At 34.7% G+C, this 20,876-nt stretch overlaps 2 protein-coding genes across 19 annotated transcripts in view; one reads left to right on the top strand and one right to left on the bottom strand.

Moving 5' to 3' along the window:
• The window catches only part of LOC111414154 (forkhead box P), a 48,261-nt gene extending 39,219 nt beyond the window's left edge, over positions 1–9,042 (top strand). For 4 of the 17 annotated variants that reach the window (XM_071199081.1, XM_071199090.1, XM_071199094.1 and 1 more), the window contains 12 exons: positions 498–698; positions 758–898; positions 959–1,214; positions 1,767–1,859; positions 1,916–2,096; positions 2,727–3,079; positions 3,126–3,200; positions 3,447–3,523; positions 3,982–4,083; positions 5,120–5,292; positions 6,853–7,091; positions 7,337–9,042. In XM_071199081.1, the coding sequence (XP_071055182.1) occupies positions 498–698; positions 758–898; positions 959–1,214; positions 1,767–1,859; positions 1,916–2,096; positions 2,727–3,079; positions 3,126–3,200; positions 3,447–3,523; positions 3,982–4,083; positions 5,120–5,292; positions 6,853–7,091; positions 7,337–7,560 (2,115 nt within the window). In that variant the 3' untranslated portion in view covers positions 7,561–9,042. Of the gene's footprint in view, positions 1–497; positions 699–757; positions 899–958; positions 1,215–1,766; positions 1,860–1,915; positions 2,097–2,726; positions 3,080–3,125; positions 3,201–3,446; positions 3,524–3,981; positions 4,084–4,477; positions 4,627–5,119; positions 5,293–6,852; positions 7,092–7,336 lie in introns of all 17 variants that reach the window. The other 13 variants (XM_071199082.1, XM_071199092.1, XM_071199087.1 and 10 more) reach the window with 12 other exon arrangements.
• A 659-nt stretch (positions 9,043–9,701) lies between these two features.
• Positions 9,702–20,401, bottom strand: LOC111414153 (3-hydroxy-3-methylglutaryl-coenzyme A reductase-like). Of its 2 annotated transcripts, none has more exons than XM_023045348.2 (11): positions 20,015–20,401; positions 14,658–14,823; positions 14,491–14,605; positions 14,149–14,236; positions 13,907–14,097; positions 12,354–12,460; positions 12,162–12,295; positions 11,915–12,022; positions 11,627–11,862; positions 10,716–11,562; positions 9,702–10,663 (listed from the first exon to the last, which is right to left on the bottom strand). In XM_023045348.2, the coding sequence occupies exons 2-11, from the start codon at positions 14,811–14,813 to the stop codon at positions 10,069–10,071; spliced, it is 2,577 nt and encodes an 858-aa protein (XP_022901116.1). In that variant the 5' UTR covers positions 14,814–14,823; positions 20,015–20,401; the 3' UTR covers positions 9,702–10,068. The 2 variants fall into 2 exon arrangements, with proteins under 2 accessions (XP_022901116.1, XP_022901117.1); XM_023045349.2 differs by lacking the exon at positions 20,015–20,401 and adding an exon at positions 17,970–18,075.
• Positions 20,402–20,876: the final 475 nt, after the last annotated feature.

Raw genomic sequence — 20,876 nt, 5'->3', positions numbered from 1 at the left:
CTTATATTTCTAATAAAATCTATATTCTCTTTCTCTCTCTATATATATATATATTATATAATTATTTTGTAAACTTATTATAGTATAAAATCGAATACATTGTTCTTAAAGTTCGTTTCAAAATACAATTTCAAAGTATAGGGGTATATAAAAAGGAGGGTAGCTGCGTATCCGTCGAAGCGTGAGAGGGGAGGGAGGGCGTTAGCCTTAATACCAAGCAATAAAACGTAATATATATTTCGCAATTTTGACAAATGGGGAGACATGGTCAAGAGGACATAATTCACTGCCGGACTGCCGGTATGAATTTCACACTTTACGGTGTACTTAGCTTGGGAGGTCTTAATTTATCGAATCCCCACTGTCGAAGCGCCATATGCCCCCATTTATATACGGTCCCCTCGCGAGGACTAAACAACGGCCCCGTCGAACCGGGCCGACTAATTGATGATAGTTTTTGGAGGAAATTAACCCGGGATTTCGGGCTTTCATTTCAGCAGGCTGCCTCCTTAGAAAAAGTGCTCAAGGAACACCAGCAGCAACAACAGTTAGACCTGGAGCGGGCTTGGGAAGATAGGGAGATTAAGGGAAATGGAAACTCCAGCCCCCCAAGTGGCGAACCCCGGGTGCAGGATCACTCTCCGGCTACGCCACCGGACGTACAAAAGCCGGTTATCACGACTGTTCCAGTATCACAAGTACCGTATTTTGTAGTTTTAGTCAAAATTTCCTCTATCGAAGTTCCTCAAAATTTCAGTCATCCGCCGGGCCACAGATGTTACCTTCACCTGTGCCCGGTCTTCACCATATGCAGCAATTATTACAACAGCACGTTTTAAGTCCCAATCAACTTCAGCAGCTTATGAAACATCATAGCATGCTACAACAGCAACAACAGGTAGGGTTCCTACAGCACGCAAATTTCAGCATGGATAGGTTTTTATGCGCATTATTTTAGCAACATCAACTTGCCGAGTTAGGGAAGAAACAAATCGAGCAAACGATGCAGCAACTTCAAGAACAACTCCAACTTAACATTATCCAGCAGACACACATACTTCAAAGTGGGGATAAGAAAAAAGCTTCCTCCGGCCCTTTACAACAACTAGTTATACAACAACAACAGCTCATACAACAGATCCAATTGATACAACGACAGTATGTTGTACACCAAGGGATGGGGATGCAACCTCTTATGTTAGCACAAGGTCCAGGTAGGAAGAAAGGCAGGAAGAGTAGTTTTTTTCTTGGGAAAATCTACAAGATTTTTTTAATTGTCATTAAAGTCAGTTATATTAAAGTTCATTAAAAGATCATGCATGTAATTTGCAATAATATCAAAGTCAATAATTAAAACTAAAAAAACGCGGTAGCGAGAGACAGAGATTCACGCAGTTGAAGAACTCGGGATCGGTGGAAAGGTAGGTACCTACTTGTCAATCCCCTCCTGTCCCACCCTCATTAGCAATCGAACCCTTCGACGCCGGGCAATGCCACTTTTCGAATAATTAATTGCCGATATTGACGGGGGTCTTCCACAGTTTTTCCGGTGCCGAATGAATTTTCCAGGACGCCCGTATGCGGACAGGCGACTTTCACGTGCGGTTAAAACAATTGGCAGTTGCCCGTCCTTCCCGCGCCCTCTTCACCCACCTCACCACCCCAAGTTCTCCGACGTTTTAAACGCACGTGAAACTCTGTCTCCGCCTGCCAACGCTAAATTTGGAAAGATATCGCCCTAAAACAACTACCCCTTACGTTTGCAGGGGTCACACCCCGTGAGGTAATGTCACCCTGGAAGCAAGAACTCACCGGCGATCAACAATCTTCTAATTCTAAAGCAGCATCAGATGTTAATGGTAAATATTACACTAAATAATAATATGTTTATTTAGCAAAAAAAATTTTTTTTAAGATTCTTCAGATTTATTAGGAGTTGTGACGCCGGGACGTTCGAGTCGCGAAAGGGAAGAGAATACAGAGGACAAAATCGATAGAACTAGCACCCCAGACAGGGTACACCACCTCTACGGACACGGTGTATGCAAATGGCCGGGCTGTGAGGTGATCTGCGATGACCTCTCTGCGTTTATGAAGTAAGTCGACGCCGACGCCGACGCCGCGCAACCACATTCCCCCCGACGTCAACGAAGACGACGTTGAGATTGACTTTTAAATCCCGCCCGATCGAGCGTCTTGCATATTAATTAAAACATCCCTTCATTAGAGTTTTTAAACAACGTCGCTACCCTAATTTATTCCAGGTTGACTTTCTTTTGTCGCTGGAATATTGTAATTTGACGGTCACCCCGCGCGCCCTTTTCCTTTACATATTAAACGGGCGCCGAAGGACTAAATATAAACCGAAATTAATTGCGGGTTCGGGACCGCCGGAAAAACGCTTTATCGCCTCCCTTTTTTATTTCTTATTTAAACGCCTTTGAATTATTTAACTTCGACACGCTTTCATCATCTTTAAAACACCCATCTTCCTATTGTTTATTTATTTTATTTTTTTTGTTTAAATACCTATTTTTATTTTACATCTAATTTCGAGGTAAACCCCGACATTATTCAATCAATATAAATAAAATTGTTATTTCCTGAAGATTACATAAACCGAAACTGGTATGAAATAATTAATTTTATTTTTATTTTTTTTTGTTAATTGAAATCTCCCCCATTTAATGTTCATAAAAATAGATTTGTTTCTAATCGAATTGTAGACATCTGAATACAGAGCACACCCTTGACGACAGATCGACTGCTCAAGCTAGAGTGCAGATGCAAGTAGTGTCACAATTGGAGCTCCAGTTGCAAAAAGAACGAGACAGGTTGCAGGCGATGATGCATCACCTGCACTTATCGAAGCAGTTAGGGTCCCCTGAACCATTGAAGGACGGTGGCGTTGCTGTTGGGGGGAAACTTCCTCTCGGTGGAGTCCATCCTCAACCTCCCGTTTCGATGGGTCCTTTGGTGTCGGCAGTAAGGTCACCGGTGCTGCATTCGTCAGCTTCAAACGTAGCGGGTCCTATCAGGAGGCGGATCAGTGACAAGAGTGCACTCTCACTAGCAGGTGGTAAGTGCGGTAATCCCGCGAACTGTATAGACCGTTTCTAAATTAGGCCACGTGTTCTCTTACGCTGCGCTGTCAGGCTTGCCGTACATGTTGGAACGGGCCGGACTGGACGTCCAACAAGGTATAGAAATACTAAATTTCAAACTATACATCTGTTTGGTTAAATATTTGAGATCGCCGGCCGTACGGACGTTAAAACGGCCTCTTTGTTTACCCTCCGCCGGCCGGCGTTGTGGGAAAAGTGTAGTCAGAGAGTTAATGGGATACTTTTTACACTTGTTTGCACTAGAAATAGAAGTATAGTCTTAGCGCGGGCGCCCACAGTCTTGAAATTATACGATTCTCATTTTTTTCTTACGTTTCACAGAGATACAACGGAATAGGGAGTTCTACAAGAACGCCGACGTCAGGCCACCATTCACGTACGCCTCACTCATCAGACAGGTATGCACAAACAAAATATTTTTCAAATTTTTATACAAACTATTTCTATTTTCTATGTCTTTAGTACATAAACGCATTATTTAAAAAAAATACCCACCAAGTACATGAAGCAATAATGAATAATATTATTATAATTCCGAGTTTTATTCTAAATAACTATCGATAATAACAACAATATGTGATATAACCTTAAAAATTTTAGTATTTTGTATTTAAAAAATTAAATTCAAATCAAATTTTAAACAACTTTTATTTAAAACAATTTTCGATTAAAGCAAGTTTTTATATCAATGTACACCGCGATGCAAAAGTTAGTGTACAAGTTCAATCTTGAGATTTTGATGAAAAGTTAGTGTAATTTATTTGATTAATTGCTTAATTATTGTATAATCTTCGTGGGTTACACGACCTTAATTAATCTAATAATAAACAACAAATTGAAAAATATTATTTTCCAGTCTATCATAGAATCTCCAGACAAACAGTTGACACTCAATGAAATATACAACTGGTTCCAAAACACTTTTTGCTACTTCCGAAGGAACGCAGCAACTTGGAAGGTACAGTAACGTTCTGGTTTTTGGATAAAAAAAAATAAAATTTCATCTATTTTGGTAAAGTATTTTTTTGGGTAGCTCACTACGTTTTCAGGGCCAGGAGCACTACGAAGAAATGGATTTTATTATTACTTATTTATTATTAATTTTTTTAATTAAAAAAATTTTTTTTTAATTCTTTTTGAAGTGCACTAATACTTGTGTGCGCGAAGTAATTTTAAGTTTGATTTAATTTTCGTTCGATTACGAAAACTTGAATTCGGTAAATCTTTGCGGCCGCCGGCCCAGTCGGCACTTGTTATTTTTGGGCCGGCCCCAGTGGACTTAGGACGAAAGTTTGCCGAATTCGATGAAGTGCCTCGCATTGTTTATTTGGGAGTGTTTGATCTGTTGTTAGAATGCCGTACGACACAACCTGTCTCTACACAAATGTTTCATGAGGGTCGAAAATGTTAAGGGTGCCGTTTGGACCGTAGACGAAGTGGAATTCTACAAGAGACGACCTCAACGGTGTTCCTCAGGGCCCCTGGTGCAGCCAGTCGTAGGGTACGTCGCTGATGCCCTGCAAACCGATATTTTTGCCACTTTTATATATCTATTTATGTATTCGTCTAGTGTGGGTTTTTTACTACTCTATTAATCTATTTTTTAATATTTATATATTTATCCCCCTTTTTTATTAACAATTTATTAACATTTTAAATGAAAGGGCGGTGGGGTTTTTGGGACGAATTCGTAGTTGCTTGCGAAAAATTGCGCAATCGTAGAGCGCTTGCGCCGTCTTTCACAACGCATGCGTTCGTTCGTTGAACTCGACCGGGTGTGAATGAGTGATATATTGAATGCGTGGGGATTTAGAGCGTACGTTTCGAGTGATTGGGGACTGCGAGGTCAGTAACAGCATGACGCAGAGGCCTACCAGCAAAACTAAAAGCGACGTGGAGTCTTGGGAAGGTATACACCTGGCGTCACGTGCCGGAAGACGCTAACTTGACCTGACTTGATTGTGATCTTTCTTTTCTTGGGTCTGGGTGTATAGAATGCGATTCGCACCAATCTATCACTCCACAAGTGTTTTGTGCGCTATGAGGACGACTTTGGGTCATTTTGGATGGTTGATGACGCCGAATTTGTGAAGCGGCGCCACTTGTCGCGTGGCCGCCCACGGAAATATGATCCCACCCCGTCACCTACTCCACCCCACTGCGCACAGTAAGCACTATACCATAGACGCGACGCGACTACTTACCTCATAAGCTAGGAAATATAATGCAATTTGCTCGGCTTTAAGCTTCTTATTTTTTTTCTCCTTTAATTAGAAATATATAGAAATAAAAATCATAATTAAAAAAAAAATAAAGTTTATTCTTGATTTTCGCGGTGGTTTTAATCGCGTTCGGAAAATGAAGGAAAATCAAATACTGGATGGGAAAACGCGAAGGGTCAGTTTTTCGCCGGGGGTGGGTGTTCTACGGGAAATTAATTCCGCGGTCAGATTGCGCCCCGGAAAATTCGCAAATAAAGACCGAAGGCACACATTTGGTGACTGGAGGATATCTTCCGCTATAAATATAATTGCGCTCGACCGGGGAAAGAGGGGTTTCAAAAAAAAGGGGAGATCCCCGGATCGGTCGTCGTCAGCAAGTACCGCGTGCCTCCTCCCAGCCATTTAATTTTCTTTGCCAGTTCGCCATCTTTTATTTACGACCCGTTTTAGAGGATAAAGCCGATGCTTACCTATGCATGAACCCGAAACGTCTACGGCCGATGCCATCCGATCGAAGCATGATTATTTTTTAGCTCCGATCCAAATATATTTTTTTACATACACCAATATACTACAAAAACACACCTAAGTACACCAGAGTACCACAGAAAAGATCACACCTGCTCTCGCAAGTCCGCATGTTAGATGAACGTAGAATTCGGCAGCTTGCAGAATGTTAGGTTGGTTGGCGCTCTTACCAGATAACACAAAAGATAATTCAATACCAAATCAGAAGAACCTGCTTGTTCAGTATGAATGTGGTTATGCTACTTAATAAAAAATAGTATACAACTAAAATCATCATATAAAAAATTTTTTTACGAAAAAAAAATATATTACTTTATGTATGATGATTTTGGTGGTTTACTCAACAACCCTAATAACGACTGCAGAGACCGACCGCGCCGACACATAAACGTCGGCGCTCCGACGCCGCAAGGAAAGAGGTACCCAAACGTAATTAAATCTCTTTAAGCCCCCTTTTTTCACCCCGTCGACCCTTTTTCGACTCTATCTTTCTCTAAATGTTTTTTATCTTGCACGCTTTAATTAGCGCGCCGTGTGCAGTTCCTGTGCGAGGTTTATCTCTCTTTTTAATTCATATTTATCCGGCCGCCCCAACACTTTTCTCACGGAAAAAGGTTCGGTCAGACACGAAGCCCACGGACGGAAAAGCTGAAAATCAGGTAAATGATATTTCGCACAGGAACTACGGCCGTAATGTAGCTAACAAATGTTATTAGTTAAACATTTATACGAAAATAAATATTAAATAAATAACATTTGTGTCCAAAAGAAAGTCTTTAGCACTTATCTGCCCTCACTAGAACGATACCCCCCCTCCAAAACGGTAGGTTTTTTTAAACAAATTTCGCTTTTTTGAATTCTCTTTTTTCTATCTCTTAAAATATAAACTTTTTTATAAAATTTTTCTATGTGTGTTAATGTTTAATATAATTGGTTTATATAAGAAATTGAGTACTCATTATTCATGATTTTCTCAGGGGCGGAACGTCGAAGAGTCCAACGATGAACCACAGTCCCACGATGTACGGTGATCCATTGACGGGAAACATACAGGTACGTTCGAAAAACGTTAGCGGTGTCGAGTCGTATCAAGGGAGTCCGTGGCAGTATTCGCAGAATTCGCTGCTCGAGGAGAATCTGGCGTACCTATCCGGGGCCAACATGAGCGCCCGACCAGGAGAACGGTCCGATTCACCACCACATGACCACATGAGGTATTTCTAAACAAACATTTATGTTTTATGAAAAATATAGTAATCATTATTGATTTATGAGATACAGTTTTCCTATTAACTTCATAAAATTTACTCCAATTTAAATTTTGTTGGATTTATACAACATAGGTATTTGATGATTGACGTTGTATCTCCTAAACCTGTATGATTAAATAATAACAATAAAAGAAATAATTCAAATATATTTGTTAACAAAAAAAATCTTATGAGATTTGTTTGTATGGGTTTTCATTTAGGTCACCTTTAAATGGTGGCCTTCATATAAAACAAGAGAGTATAATGCAACAGGACCATCATATGCAGCGGGAGGACCAACAACCAGTGCATCACGTGATCAAGAGGGAGATGCATTCGGAGTACGAGGAAATGGAAGATGGGCACGGTGAAGGAATGGCGGAAGATTTAACGGTGAACGTGAATCATAGCGATCCGAGCGTGATCGACGCGTAGTGAGCGAAAATCGCGAATTAAAAAAAAATCGGACGATGTTATATCTTTATTATTTCGATGTCTCTTGGAGTCGCCTATGGAATGTTGGAAGCATTGTATGATGGGCGACGGAAAGATGAACGACGACGGCATATCTGAGTAGTGTGCGTAAAACACAGATCAAAACTCGACTACTACTATTACTACTACTTGTACAGCAGTGTGTATATAGATATGTTAAAACGGTGGGTTTGTAGACGAAGTGCGTTGCGTTTATGTACTGTTACTTGTTAGTTGAATGGATATAATCAGTACTTAGTAGGGCCCTTTAGTTCTTTAAATTTTACCTACAGGGTTGTCTGTTAGAGGAAACGAAGAAGCGGATGGACTTCTACCCTACGCATTATTAAAAAAAATAACCATTGTCGCCAAAGTAAGTTTTACAAAAGAAAAGATTCTATTATTATTATTATTATTGCTACTCTGTATTAACGATTATTGTTAGAATTTTATCGACGGCCAGTTTCAAATGTTGACAAAGCCGTCAGTTGCATTTACGACTATTGATTTTTTGTTTCCTTTCGCTTAGTATTAATTTATTTTTTTTATTACGGAAAAGAAAAAAAATAACGACTATTTTCACCCTCGAGCTCACAAGACCTAAGCAATATTGTGTATAAAAAACTTTCAACTTGTCATTATTATCTTTTTATCGGTAAAAAAAATTCCATATCATTATCTAAACGAACTACGTCATAATATCAATGTATAAAGAAAAGTGAAAACAGAAGCGGTAGTTAAGACGACTTTACTACGTTAGCTAGGCTACTTTTGTCCCATGTATCAGTCATTTTCGTATTACTCTATACAAGTAAACTTAGCGAACATCTATTTATTTTCAAAAAAAAGTCATAAATGTACCATTTTTTCGCCGAGGCGCGTCCGAAAACGCGTCTTAAGGCGCGCCCGCCTTCGCAAAATAGCGAGTAAATATCGAATAAATTTTTGTGGATATGTAAGGAATTATCATTGTTGCCAAAAATACATTCGCGTTTAATGTGATAGTACTTTAGTTCTGATCGTTTACCTAGAAAAACATTTTAAAAAATAAACAAAAAACATTGAAAAAAACTAGCTGTAAGAATGACATTGCATGAGGATTACAAATACAATATTTATTTGCCGACCTTACTTTGATGATGTACAAAAAAAACGACGCAAACAACGTTTCCATTTTTCCGTACCATTCGCGCAAGGACTGCGTAACGACTACGACTCACGTTTAAAATAAAACCTAAAACCTAGTCACACGCGATCCCCTACATATCAAACATGTCTAGGTTTTGAAACAGCACAGTATTGTTCCTTGCTAACCAGTCAGATTATTAAGAAAATAAAAACGATCTATTCATTAATTGTATCATTTTTACTGTATATCAATTTAATTTCGTTCCGTTTTAATATTTAATTCGTAATTATAACAATAATAAAGCAATAACGATATTTGTTTTTTCTTCTTTCCTACTTATTATATTTTAAAATAAAAAATCCAATTTTCCTAATTTATTGTGTTATTTCTTATTACCTACATCTTATACAATTATGAAAAAGAAAAGAAGTACTTTGTGATTCAAAACATTTCGAGCGCCACCTATCATCCAATATAATTATTATAAATAATCGAGGAAAATTTTAAAGCGCCACCTCTTATTTAATAGTAAAATCTGATCATCATCTATTCAGACCACCTGTAAAAATGAGACTTTGCAGAGTTCCAAATATATATTTTTTGGTAATCAATAATTATTATAACTGGCAAAGGAAAATTTTAAAGCGCCACCTCTCATTTAATAGTAAAATCTGATCATCATCTATTCAGACCACCTGTAAATATGAGACTTTGCAGAGTTCTAAATATATATTTTTTGGTAATCAATAATTATTATAATTGGCAAAAGAAAATTTTAAAGCGTCCCCTCTTATTTAATAGTCAAATCTAACAGTCTTTCTATATATTTATTCAGGTCACTGTAAAAATGTTACTTTGCTTTCTGTATTATTGTTAGTTACAGCATTGAAGAAGAGATTGCGCTTAAATATTTTTTTTGTAAACCTTATATTCGAGTAATGTATAAAATCTTATTACAAACAAAAAAATAAAATTGCCAGTAAAATATTTTATTTAAAATCATACTCATCCCGAACGTGAATATTAATTTCTTAACATGCAGTTTTAATTTAAAATTGATATCGAAACTAAAACTATGCGTCAAGAAAATGGTGTGATTGATTTTGATAATCACATGAGGAATACAGTAAAAAGTAGTTATTAATCACTATTTACAAAGAAACAGCCGTTCGAAGGAAAATATTCCATAGATATTTATGTACATAGAAAAACGGTTCTGAGGTATACCACATTTAAGTACAGGCTGCTATAAGAGAAAAATAAATCCTTTGGTAATATCGCATAAAAAAATTAATAACAACTAAGTGTGTCATTCATCCGAAACCTAAACAACGTCTATTCTAAACATTATCTTTACAAGGCGCTATAAATAGACTTTTACCCGTTGCTACATCTCCACTCATCGTTGTCGACGATCTATTGTGCTTTAAATGACTTTTAACCAAATGACCAGCAGCTAAAGCGGACATTAAAGATAATTCGCCGGCTAAAACCGTTGCGCAAACAATCCTCGCCAATTGTTTGGCATTTTCTCCAGGATTTGCTATGTTCGCACCTTTCACATTCAATATATCCAAACAAGCAGCTTGCGGAGCCAAAATTGTTCCTCCACCAACCGTTCCAATTTCAATCGACGGCATCGTACACGAAATATACAAATCTTCCCCGGTTTCTCCGCAAGGCTCCATCAAAGTTATACAATTACTACTTCCGACATTTTGAGCTGGATCTTGACCCGTCGCTATATATATTGCCGTTACAACATTCGCAGAATGGGCATTAAACCCTCCTATACTCCCAGCCATAGCAGAACCCACCATATTTTTTGATATGTTTACATCAACTAAAGTTTTTACCGATGTTTTTAATACCGTTGATATTACTGCTGCTGGAACTATCGCTTCGCATACAACCGATTTTCCACGGCCTTCAATCCTAAACAATTTTTTCTGTTATTTTTAAATTTATATTAATTTTTTTAACTTACCAATTAACAGCAGCAGGTTTTTTGTCAGTACAAAAATTTCCACTCAAACTTAAAATTTCCATTTCCGGATATGAATTTTGTACGAATCTTAAACTTTGTTCTGTTCCTTTTGAGACCATATTCATACCCATTGCGTCGCCAGTTTTCGCTTCAAATCGTATAAAAAGTTGTCTGCCCGCGATGTTGATATGTAATCGAGTGAGTCTTGCGTAACGACTACTTGAGTCAAAATGTTCTTTGATTTTCGTAAAGTTATCAGGGTTCTCCATCCAAGCCATAGCTTCGCTAGCTTGAGCAAGTGTAGGGAATCGAACAACTGGAGCTCTCGTCATTCCATCTTTAACAATACGACTGGTTACGCCGTTTTGTATCAACGCGCGACACCCACGATTAGTACTAGCTACTAAACACCCTTCGGTAGTAGCCATTGGCACATACATTAATTTTCCATCCAATTTTAATGGCCCTACTATACCGATTGGCACTGGAAGATAACCGATTACATTTTCACAACAAGCACCCATAACTTTGCTATAATCGTAATCTTTGTAGGGGAGATTAATTAAAGCTTCGTCGAATTTTCCGTTTTCACCAAAAATTTTTCTTCGAATGCCAACACCGCGTTCTGGGTTATTTACGGCCTTTTCTAACTGGTAAGGTGCTATCGTTTTATTTTTTACCAATCGAATTACTTCCTCATCCGATAAAGTTGATGCACCCCACTCCGATTTATATATTGTTAAACATTCATCTAACGGACGCGGATCCTTCGGTTTTGAAGGTTTCACTTCTACATCGCTTGAGTCGATGTACGGAAATTCAGTTTGAACTTCTCTATCTTCTGTTGCTGAAATGTTAATTAAAAAAACATAATAAAGAAAAATATTAATAAAGAAGAAAATTTTACTTACTTGTAGAGTCATCGCTGATAAAAAATGGCATCCCTGATTTAAATCGATTTCTTAAAATGGATGTGCGTTCTTCACGAGCAGTCTTTTTTTGATTCAACAAAAATTGTTCACCAGATTGCGATAATTGGCTACGAATTTGTTGGAATTCCTCTTCGTTTTCAAAAAAGATGAACTTAACCACCAAAGCGAGTAATAAAATTAATATCACGATGTGGTCAGCACTTAAAGTCAACCATCTAAAATTGTTTTAATACATTTTTATTTGTATATATATATTTTTTGACTTACTTCATAATATAGCTATGTAACGCTGTATCTTCCGTGTTATTTGACACAAAATGCTCAACGGCCCTCGGATTGTTGCCACCGAGTAAATCCTCCCGAAACGGTAACCGGCTGTAAATAAACCATCGTAATAATAGAGAAGAAAAAGAAAATGGTTTTAAAAATAAATCGAGATAAGCTAAGGTCGGGGTTCAAACCTTCCGCTTTCAGCTTTTTTTCGAATTTACATTTTTGTCAATGAGTAACTTACCTATGAACGTGTACGCACATCAAACCCACGGACATTATGATTTTAACCCGCTGAACAACCGGATTTGATTTGTGATCTTCAGCTTTTAACGCTAAAGAAATTATCGAGCGGTAATTTATACGAAGATTTGATAACTGAAAATACATTTTTTTGTTGTATAAAAATATTATTACAATATTAATTTTTATTTACCTCTGAGATTAATGATAAACACGCTGGGTAAAAAGTCATAAAAACTATGTAGTTCACTATTACTGAAAGACATGCGAAGTACGAAAGAACTTCCCAACGATGAGCACCTAAAAAAATTATATATGTTAATATTATTTTAAAATAGAATCTTTTTGCTACAAGATGAGAGAAATAAAATTAAAGCAAATATAACAAAAAAAATTTTTTCGTTATATTTTTACCCCAAGTAATCTTTGAAGTACTCATAAAACCCATTAGTTGAGAGCGATCTTCGACGAACTAACCACCTTAGGGAGCAATATTTTTATATATAGAATCTAAACTCAAACTAACAAAACAAAATAATAAATTTAGATGATTTAAAAGTTTCTATTAGTATAAAAGAAGATTTTCAGAAGTAATTATCTCTGAATAAGAAGAGAAGACGTTTGCTTTTACTTGGCATTGAAAGATCTTCGTGAAAGTAAGCATTCATGTTTTTAACCATACAAAAAAAAATCTTTTCTTCAATTATTCACTGCGTAAACAAGTAAATACTCAGGTAAGTAACCTTCAGATGTAACGAACACATAGAGTATTATGCATTTCCTTAAAAATGAAATATAAACAAAAATAATCGTAAATTTTAAGAGAGCGTATGCAAATATTATGGCGTCGGATGAACACAAAATATCGTTATAACTTTGAAGTAGTGCAAATAAACGTAAATGTTAGGGTGTATGTTTTAAAATAATTTAGCGAGAAAAGGATTTACGTGTTGGAATCGCGCAACGTGTTTGCTAAACAGAACGGGATAAATTCCTGGAACGCAAACAAATGTTAAAATAGCGTTTGTCGGGTAAACGAAGTAATTTCGCGAAAAAGAAAAAATAAAACAAGGGGCCATCAGATGCTGCCCATCTCCGTTGAGGGCTTCCTGTTAGATCCCGAAATATCCGGCAGCGCATAGTGCCTCTAATAAATCCATGACAATTTAGATGTTATTGACCTACACGAGAAGAGTCGAGCGCGAGTCCGATATAATTTTTTTCTTTACATTTCAATTCTTCAACCGGAGATAGTGAAAGTGAATAGAGAAAATCCCGATGAAAGTAATGAAGTAACGTGTTACAGACGTGTTAACAATTGTATAATCTCAAGGTGGTTCAAGAATATTTATATATCATGAATATTTATACTAAAAAAACTTCAAACGCAACCTTAGCAATGAACGAGAAACTTAAATAATCGATTCGATTCTAAATTTAACTTTTTTTAGAAATTCCTCGGATTTTGTCTCGCCTCGTTAATTACTTTCCAAAACATTTAGATTTTCAAACCGTTTAAACATTTTTAATCAATCTATTTATTTATTATTTTTCTTTTTGGTTAAAAGGAAAATCATTAAAATTTTAAATATCATTCTTGGAACGTAAACCGTCTCAAGACTCAACCAGAAACCTTTATTTTTAGACCTTGTTTTAAAAAAAACCTCTTAATATACGCCAGATCTTAAAAATTAAATCTACCTCATTGATTAATACCAGACTCATTTAAAAAAAATCGTTACTTACCAGATAAAGTGCCAACTCCAATAACAAGCGTCACCACAATTGTATCTAACGTAATTGTAGGTCCTAATACAGACATCCCCGTAGCTATATTATTTTTAACTTCCTCTTGATTGGCAGCCGATAAAGCAAATTCCGCCAATAAAGCGGCTTTGGATAAATCGATAAGTAGTAAAAAGAAAAATAAAGCATCCCTAAAAATAAATATTATTAATTCTTGTTATAAACATTAAAAAATATCGTACTTTAAATCATTAACATCATTTCGAAGAAAATTGATAACGGTCGAGATAAAAACGAAGCTGGAAAATACGGTAAAAACTCCAGCTATGCCTGAAAAAAAAAGTAAAAATGGAGTAAATATTAGTAAAAATGGTTAAAAATGTAGAAAAGAACAGTCGTTGCGTCAGTTAGTCTCGGTGAAACCCGCAATTATATAAGTTAAGAAGCAGCGACGAAAAGGGGGTCCCGCAAATAAGTTCACGGTTATGCGGCGTCGTCGTCACTTTCTCCGCCAAACCTTGAACGTTTTCACTTTGTCGCTTTCGCTGTTGAAGCACCAGACGGAACGGATCGGAAAAACCTACCTAAGATGCACTTGGATCCGAGTGTATTTAGATGCCGCAGCTGATAATAAGCATAAAGTACTGCTAAGCAACGTATGGCCGTCATCAAGATCACATCAGCTGGATTATATTCACCCTAAAAAATAAATTTAAAGAAAAAAATTTTTTTAAGTTATTTTTTAACTTACATCATTTGGACATCCCGGACATGTTCGTACCGGCTTTGGCCACTGACCTTTATCCATTGTCAACATACATGCTGTTAATGTAAATATTGCAACTATTACCTCCCAGGGGTGGGTAGCGCAAAATTCACCATGTTTTCGGAAAAATGTGCTCGTCATTATTTTGTTACTGAAAATTAAAAAGAAAAAAATTTGTAAATTATTTAATAAAGTCAATATTGATTCAATCCGTTCATATATATAATTTCAACGCCTTGGTATATCAGTCACTGTAGATATTTATAATATTGTAATTGTAATTGTTGCGCCCGAGGCTGCACCTTGGCTTATAGCAGATTTTCAATAGTTTAGTCTAACAACCAACACAATCATTTATTTGTTTATGCACATTATCGGTAGAATAAATAGGAAGAAATTAAGTTATATTTTTTATAACAATATATAATGTATTAAGGTATATATATATATATATATATATATATATAAAATCATAGTTGTAATTTGAATTCCATTTTATAATGATAAGGTATTTGTTACGTTGACGTAAATTATATTAATGGGAACAAATGTGTTTATTTGTTCCTAATCTACTTTCGAATTGAAATAAATTAACATTATTAATTTTAAACGATTACCTATAAATTTTGAAACGAAAAATGTGTTAAAATAAAAAACTGCCGATAAGATCCTTGGTTGAGACATGTTAAATGTTGTCAATTGCACAACGATGCAAAAGGACCTTGTAATACAAAATTAAGATGCTCTTCGAGCGCTCGACGGAGCGCAGAATGGAATTACAAGGAAGAGATTTAATGGCCCGCATCTAAATATAGAGATTATTAGTTTTTTCGTAAAAGAAAATACTCGGTGCGTTGTTTCACCTCTTCAATGGTTTGGACACCTCTTTGGACGCCTCCAGAGACGTACTTCTTTTTTTTAGGGGTTAGCGCACTCTTTAAGAGAAAGCAGCCAACCTTGGCTCTATTTCGTCTCTCTGGACCAGAGTTGCGTCTCACAAACCTTCGGAATTTCGAGCCCCATTACACAAAATAAATAAAACAACACATTCAGTAACTCTGTCAATAGACTCAATAAAATTTATTTATTCTTTAAATTTGTCTACGAACAAAAAAGCTTTTTTTAAAACTTACTGACTCGTTCGTTATTGAAGTTGTAAAACTTTTACGATTTTGAAAGTGCTTTGTAATTTTTTTTCTTTAATTGCTTTTAAAACGCAGCGTATGTCCTTTTATATTTAATTGCAAGTTCTAGAGAAAGAGATGAAACACCAATCTAACTCTTTCTAGTTATATTGTTCTTTAGAGTTAATTAAACTATACATTGCGGTGATATACTCATTTCTGACTTCCTATATTACATAATTCTTAAAATATCCTAATTAAATTTTATGCCTTTAAGATATTTTCTCTTACTTCGCAAATCTGGGTGATTAATATTTATAAGAAAATCGAGAAATACCATTTTTAAAATTTAAATTTGTTATATAAGAAATTTTGAATTACAAATATTATTTTCGGTTCATATTTAATATTAAACACAAGAAATTGAAGAGTTTCAAATCATCTAAAACCTGATATTTATTTTTAAATATTTTTTTAGTTTTCTTTTATCTTATCGATGAATTTACAAACATCCTTTTCATCAGTCTTTCTTTTTGTTTAGTCTAAACATTTGTTTAATTTAGAATCGAAAATCGGTATGAATGGATTCTAAACAATCATCGATTTCTGGAACGATTTTAAATGATTCTTAGAGGATTTAAGATATTTTTATTCATTTAAAATTATGTCAAAAAAAAAATCATTTTCACCTCTTAAATTAAATACGATGTTGCAAAAAACTAACAACAAATAACGCTTTAATTGGAATAAAGTTAGTGCAAATTGAATACTATGTAAATGCTTATGTTTTAACGATCGCGAACTAAATCGCGATTTGAAGTTACTTTTTTTGCAAATTCATCATTGTTCACACCTGGAATTAATCAATTAAGTGTTGTGTCAAATTTCATACAGTTTTTGATCTAAACATTTTTTCCAACGCCAATTTAAAGATTTTGTGGTTTAGATTCTGAATGTTTGTGTACCTCAAATCCCTGAGTTACTTTGATTAAAATGAAATGGTGCGCGAAAGCGCACAGAAGCGTTAAAACTTTGTGAGCGGATGAACTTTGGAACTTTGTGAGCATAACTTCCTGAGAAGCCAGGTTGAAAAGGAGTAAAGTATCGAAAAACCATGGTTCATCCCGGGCCAGATGCTAGCACCTTCTAAGGGCTCCTGTCAGGATACGGCAAAGCCACTTCCTTCTGGTTAGATGTTAGCTCATCAAAGGCTAGAGGAAGGAAACTTTGATCAAAAATTACCTCGTAGCAAAATAACAAAATATAATTTATAAAAAAAATTATAAATCTAATTAAAGAATCGATAAGAATTAAAACAAATTCCTTAATATTTGATGTGGGCAAGAAAATTATGAGTAAGAGTTCTTGGAATTTCCTTTCCTGTAAATATTTAAAAAATGACAAGTGTTGAAATCAAACAATGATTATATAAAAAATAATGTAGATAAGAAAATGACTTAATTGTTTGATAAAAAAAAATCGAGGTTAAATATTGGTTTAGTTAAGTTTCAACCCCCTAATTAATTTTTCATCACATTATAGGAATAAAATTGAAAGAAATAATTGCGTAAAAATTTCTGTAACAATCGAGTTGACGCAAAACAATTAAAATTTAACCCTTAGATACGTTTGGTTACAAAGTTTTGTCGTCGTCGCGACGTCGCATGAATGATTTATGAACCATGAATCAAAAAGACAATTCAGTTCTTCCTACTCCATAAATTACTGCCCATATATATATTTTCTTTTTTCGTTAAACTATCAGGTACAACTTTAAAGTTTATCACCAACAGATGTTGAAAACGTGACCGAGAAGAAAAGAAAAATAAAGAAACAGAAAGTTAAAGTTTTAAAAACAACAAAAAAAGGCCTTCAACTTTTACCTACCACTCATAATTAGTAGACGAAGTGAAGTAATCTCAAATTTTCAGTGATAAAAAGAAGATTAATTAATTGACCTTGACCAAAAAACAACCCTATCTATTTGACTTATATAAGATGCGCAGGCCACACTATATAACTTTCTACGCGATCCTTAAACGTTCGAAGAGATTACATAAAAAATACAAATTTTGACCCGATTATCTAAATTCCATTTCAAAATTTATAACCGAAACATTTTAAATAAACAAAAAAATATTGAATTAAAAAAAAACTAAAATTAATTACTTACTGTTGGAGAAGAGCAAAAGACGTGAAGTTACCACAAACGCTGCGTTCGCGCAAGTGTTAAAGACGCGAACTACACCGATGTACAATAACGACTGAACTGAAAGCTGAGGAATGGTTTTCGTTGTTGCATTTACGCGAAGCGCCACTCTGTCGCTTTGCGGACATAATTATAAACATCCCCCTTTTAAACACAGTATGCGTCAATTTTAATTAAAGAACTATTATTTAATATATTTCTTTCAATCGTCTTTTTATTTTGTGCAGGACGATATTAATCTGCGGTTTATCACCGCAATTGTTTACAAATAAACACTTTCAGTTTTATATATAAATTAGTAATTATAAATCATGAGTCTGAATGAGTATCTAATTCATACTTAACACACAATATATACGTAATAATGTATTCAACTTATTATTAGATGAATCAATAAGCCGATATTAGAAAATTTAAACAAAACTCAAGTTGGATCATACTCATAGTTTAAATTTAGACGAGTGGTTCATTTGGTAAATTTGTTTCTGAAGGGGATTTCCACAAACGCCAGACGCATAACTATTTAGAATTTAGCTTGAAAGCGTCTCTCCGCGAATTCAAACGAAAGCAAACAGGTCACAACACGTGCCCTCTACAACGTCCGGCTATTTGTTGCTCGTATTCCAAGAACACCAGAAACCCCACTACGTAGGACATATTAAATTTTATTGCTAATTTAAAGCAATTGTTTTTTCACGAAATAATACATTCATTAACTGTTTTTAATACCAGATTACCACCATCTAGCGGCGAGTAGGTACTGAAATCTCTTATATGATTGCATATTTGATAAATGTGTTGATTTTCGGGGTATCAAAAGAGATTTGGAAAGGTTTCAGTAACAGATGACCTTGATTCATAAAACTATCACTGCTTGGGATATATTTCGACAACTTATTTACATCACGGCAGTTGTTGATACATCTTAAAAAAATGGGGTTACGCTGCTACTTTAAAATCGCCGATTTTAATGTGAGGTTTGTTGAAAATAAGATTAAAGATAGAAAATGTTTTCTCCAAAACAATTTGAATGAATAATTTATGTTTCCAGTGTAAACAATTCGATTTATATAAGGATATTTTTAAATATCGCTGGTTTAATACGATGTTTAATTAATGAAAAAAATTCTTTTCTCCAAAATGGTCAAAAATGTATCGACCAAATTTAAAGTTTCTATTTTATATACATTTTTAAAGTCACCTATTTAATTCGACGTGATTTAACTGCAACAAAAGCTGTGATGGAAGTGAATGGTATATATAGCAACTATCTAACCAGGATGGGTAGGAGTGCTTGAAGCAAATAAGAAGCCGAAAAAGGAATAAATGAGGTGTGAGCTTTGAAACTTTGCTTCTTTGAGGACATTTAATCACATTATCTTGATATAGCTCTTTTAATACATGTATGAGTAATTTGAATTGAATTAACAGCATCATTTATTTCCTGATGTGTAATTGCTAAATCCTCTGATAAGATAATCGCTGAATCAATTAGCTATTTATTGGTTTTTTATTACTTTTTGGACATCATCATGAAAACTGTTTTTAAAAACCACAAGCTCCCTTAATTTTTACAGTTTAACGATGAAGAGCTACAAAATAAATAAAAAATTTTTTGAAATTTTCGACAAAATTTGTTTCAATAATTAACGAGAAACTTTACCGCAATTTCTTGTGGAGATAAGAACGCTTAAAATAAACACTTTTAGGAAATTTAAATATTTAAGTTATAGAATATATGAAATATATATAGATGTCACTTAGTAAGGAGTTACTCCACTGCTTAAACATCAATTAAATAATAGTTGATTTGGTTTTGCGAAACGACTCGCGAGTGAAAGTGTATCGTTTAAATTATCATATCATTTAAATAAAAGAAAACATTTTTGGGTTACGTAAAAAACGAAACAAATGACCATCGATTGCATCACTTTAACGACATCTATATTAATATATTAAAAATTCTGAAATACTAAAAAAATTTATTATAAATTTTATTTTAATCTTACCAATTGAATATATCACGTTATAAATTCCAATATTCCGATTAGTATTTGAAGTTGTTAGGCACGGATATATCACAGAGTAAATTTCGCAACCAGGTTATGTAAACTCGATGCCGAGCCGCAGTGTGCTCGGCGTTTCGAAGAAACCGCATACAATTATGTCATTTCGAGCGTTTTTAATTCTAGTCCACGCACTATTAATCGCCGATTATCATCGAACGCCAGCTGATTTTTGGACAAGATGATAAAAATGTTCGCTATATCCGATCAATATGGTCCTCGCACTAAATTTCACACTCTCTACAATGTGGAACTGAATTAGTTTAGTCAACGTCTAAGAGGTGGCACTAAATGTTCATAGTTTAAGAACAATAATTTTAGAATATTCTTAATTCAATAAATTCATTTTTCGATATTATTTGTAATAAAACAATGCTGTTTGTTAAGGCGTATTTGTTATCAAAAAAATTTCGTGATTTAAGAGATAAGATAAAAATAATTTTAACAAGGAGCGCCATCTCAATTCAAACGTAGAAATTTATTTAATTACTAAAATATTGATAGATATAGCGATCTGTATTTGATTTATTTTTGAATATCATTTAATATAATTATATACAAATAATAATTAATTTAAAACGCAATGATTATTTATAAACCTAGAAACGTTTAATATTAATTGTGAAAGGAATATAAATTCGTGTTTTGGAAATGGATAATTATTCAGGAATAAACTTTTGTTGTAATATATCAACGTATTAATTGAATATGCAAATAAAATATGAAATTATATGAAACGGGATATGTTTTGGGAAATAATCGCAAATACGATTAGGGTTAATAAAAAAATGATGTAATTAAAATA

The sequence above is a fragment of the Onthophagus taurus genome, chromosome 8 (genome assembly GCF_036711975.1).
Source record: "Onthophagus taurus isolate NC chromosome 8, IU_Otau_3.0, whole genome shotgun sequence".
NCBI classification, from domain to species: Eukaryota; Metazoa; Arthropoda; class Insecta; order Coleoptera; family Scarabaeidae; genus Onthophagus; species Onthophagus taurus.
The sequence above is the reverse complement of the archived record's forward strand: the minus strand, read 5'-3'. Positions and strand labels throughout refer to the sequence as shown.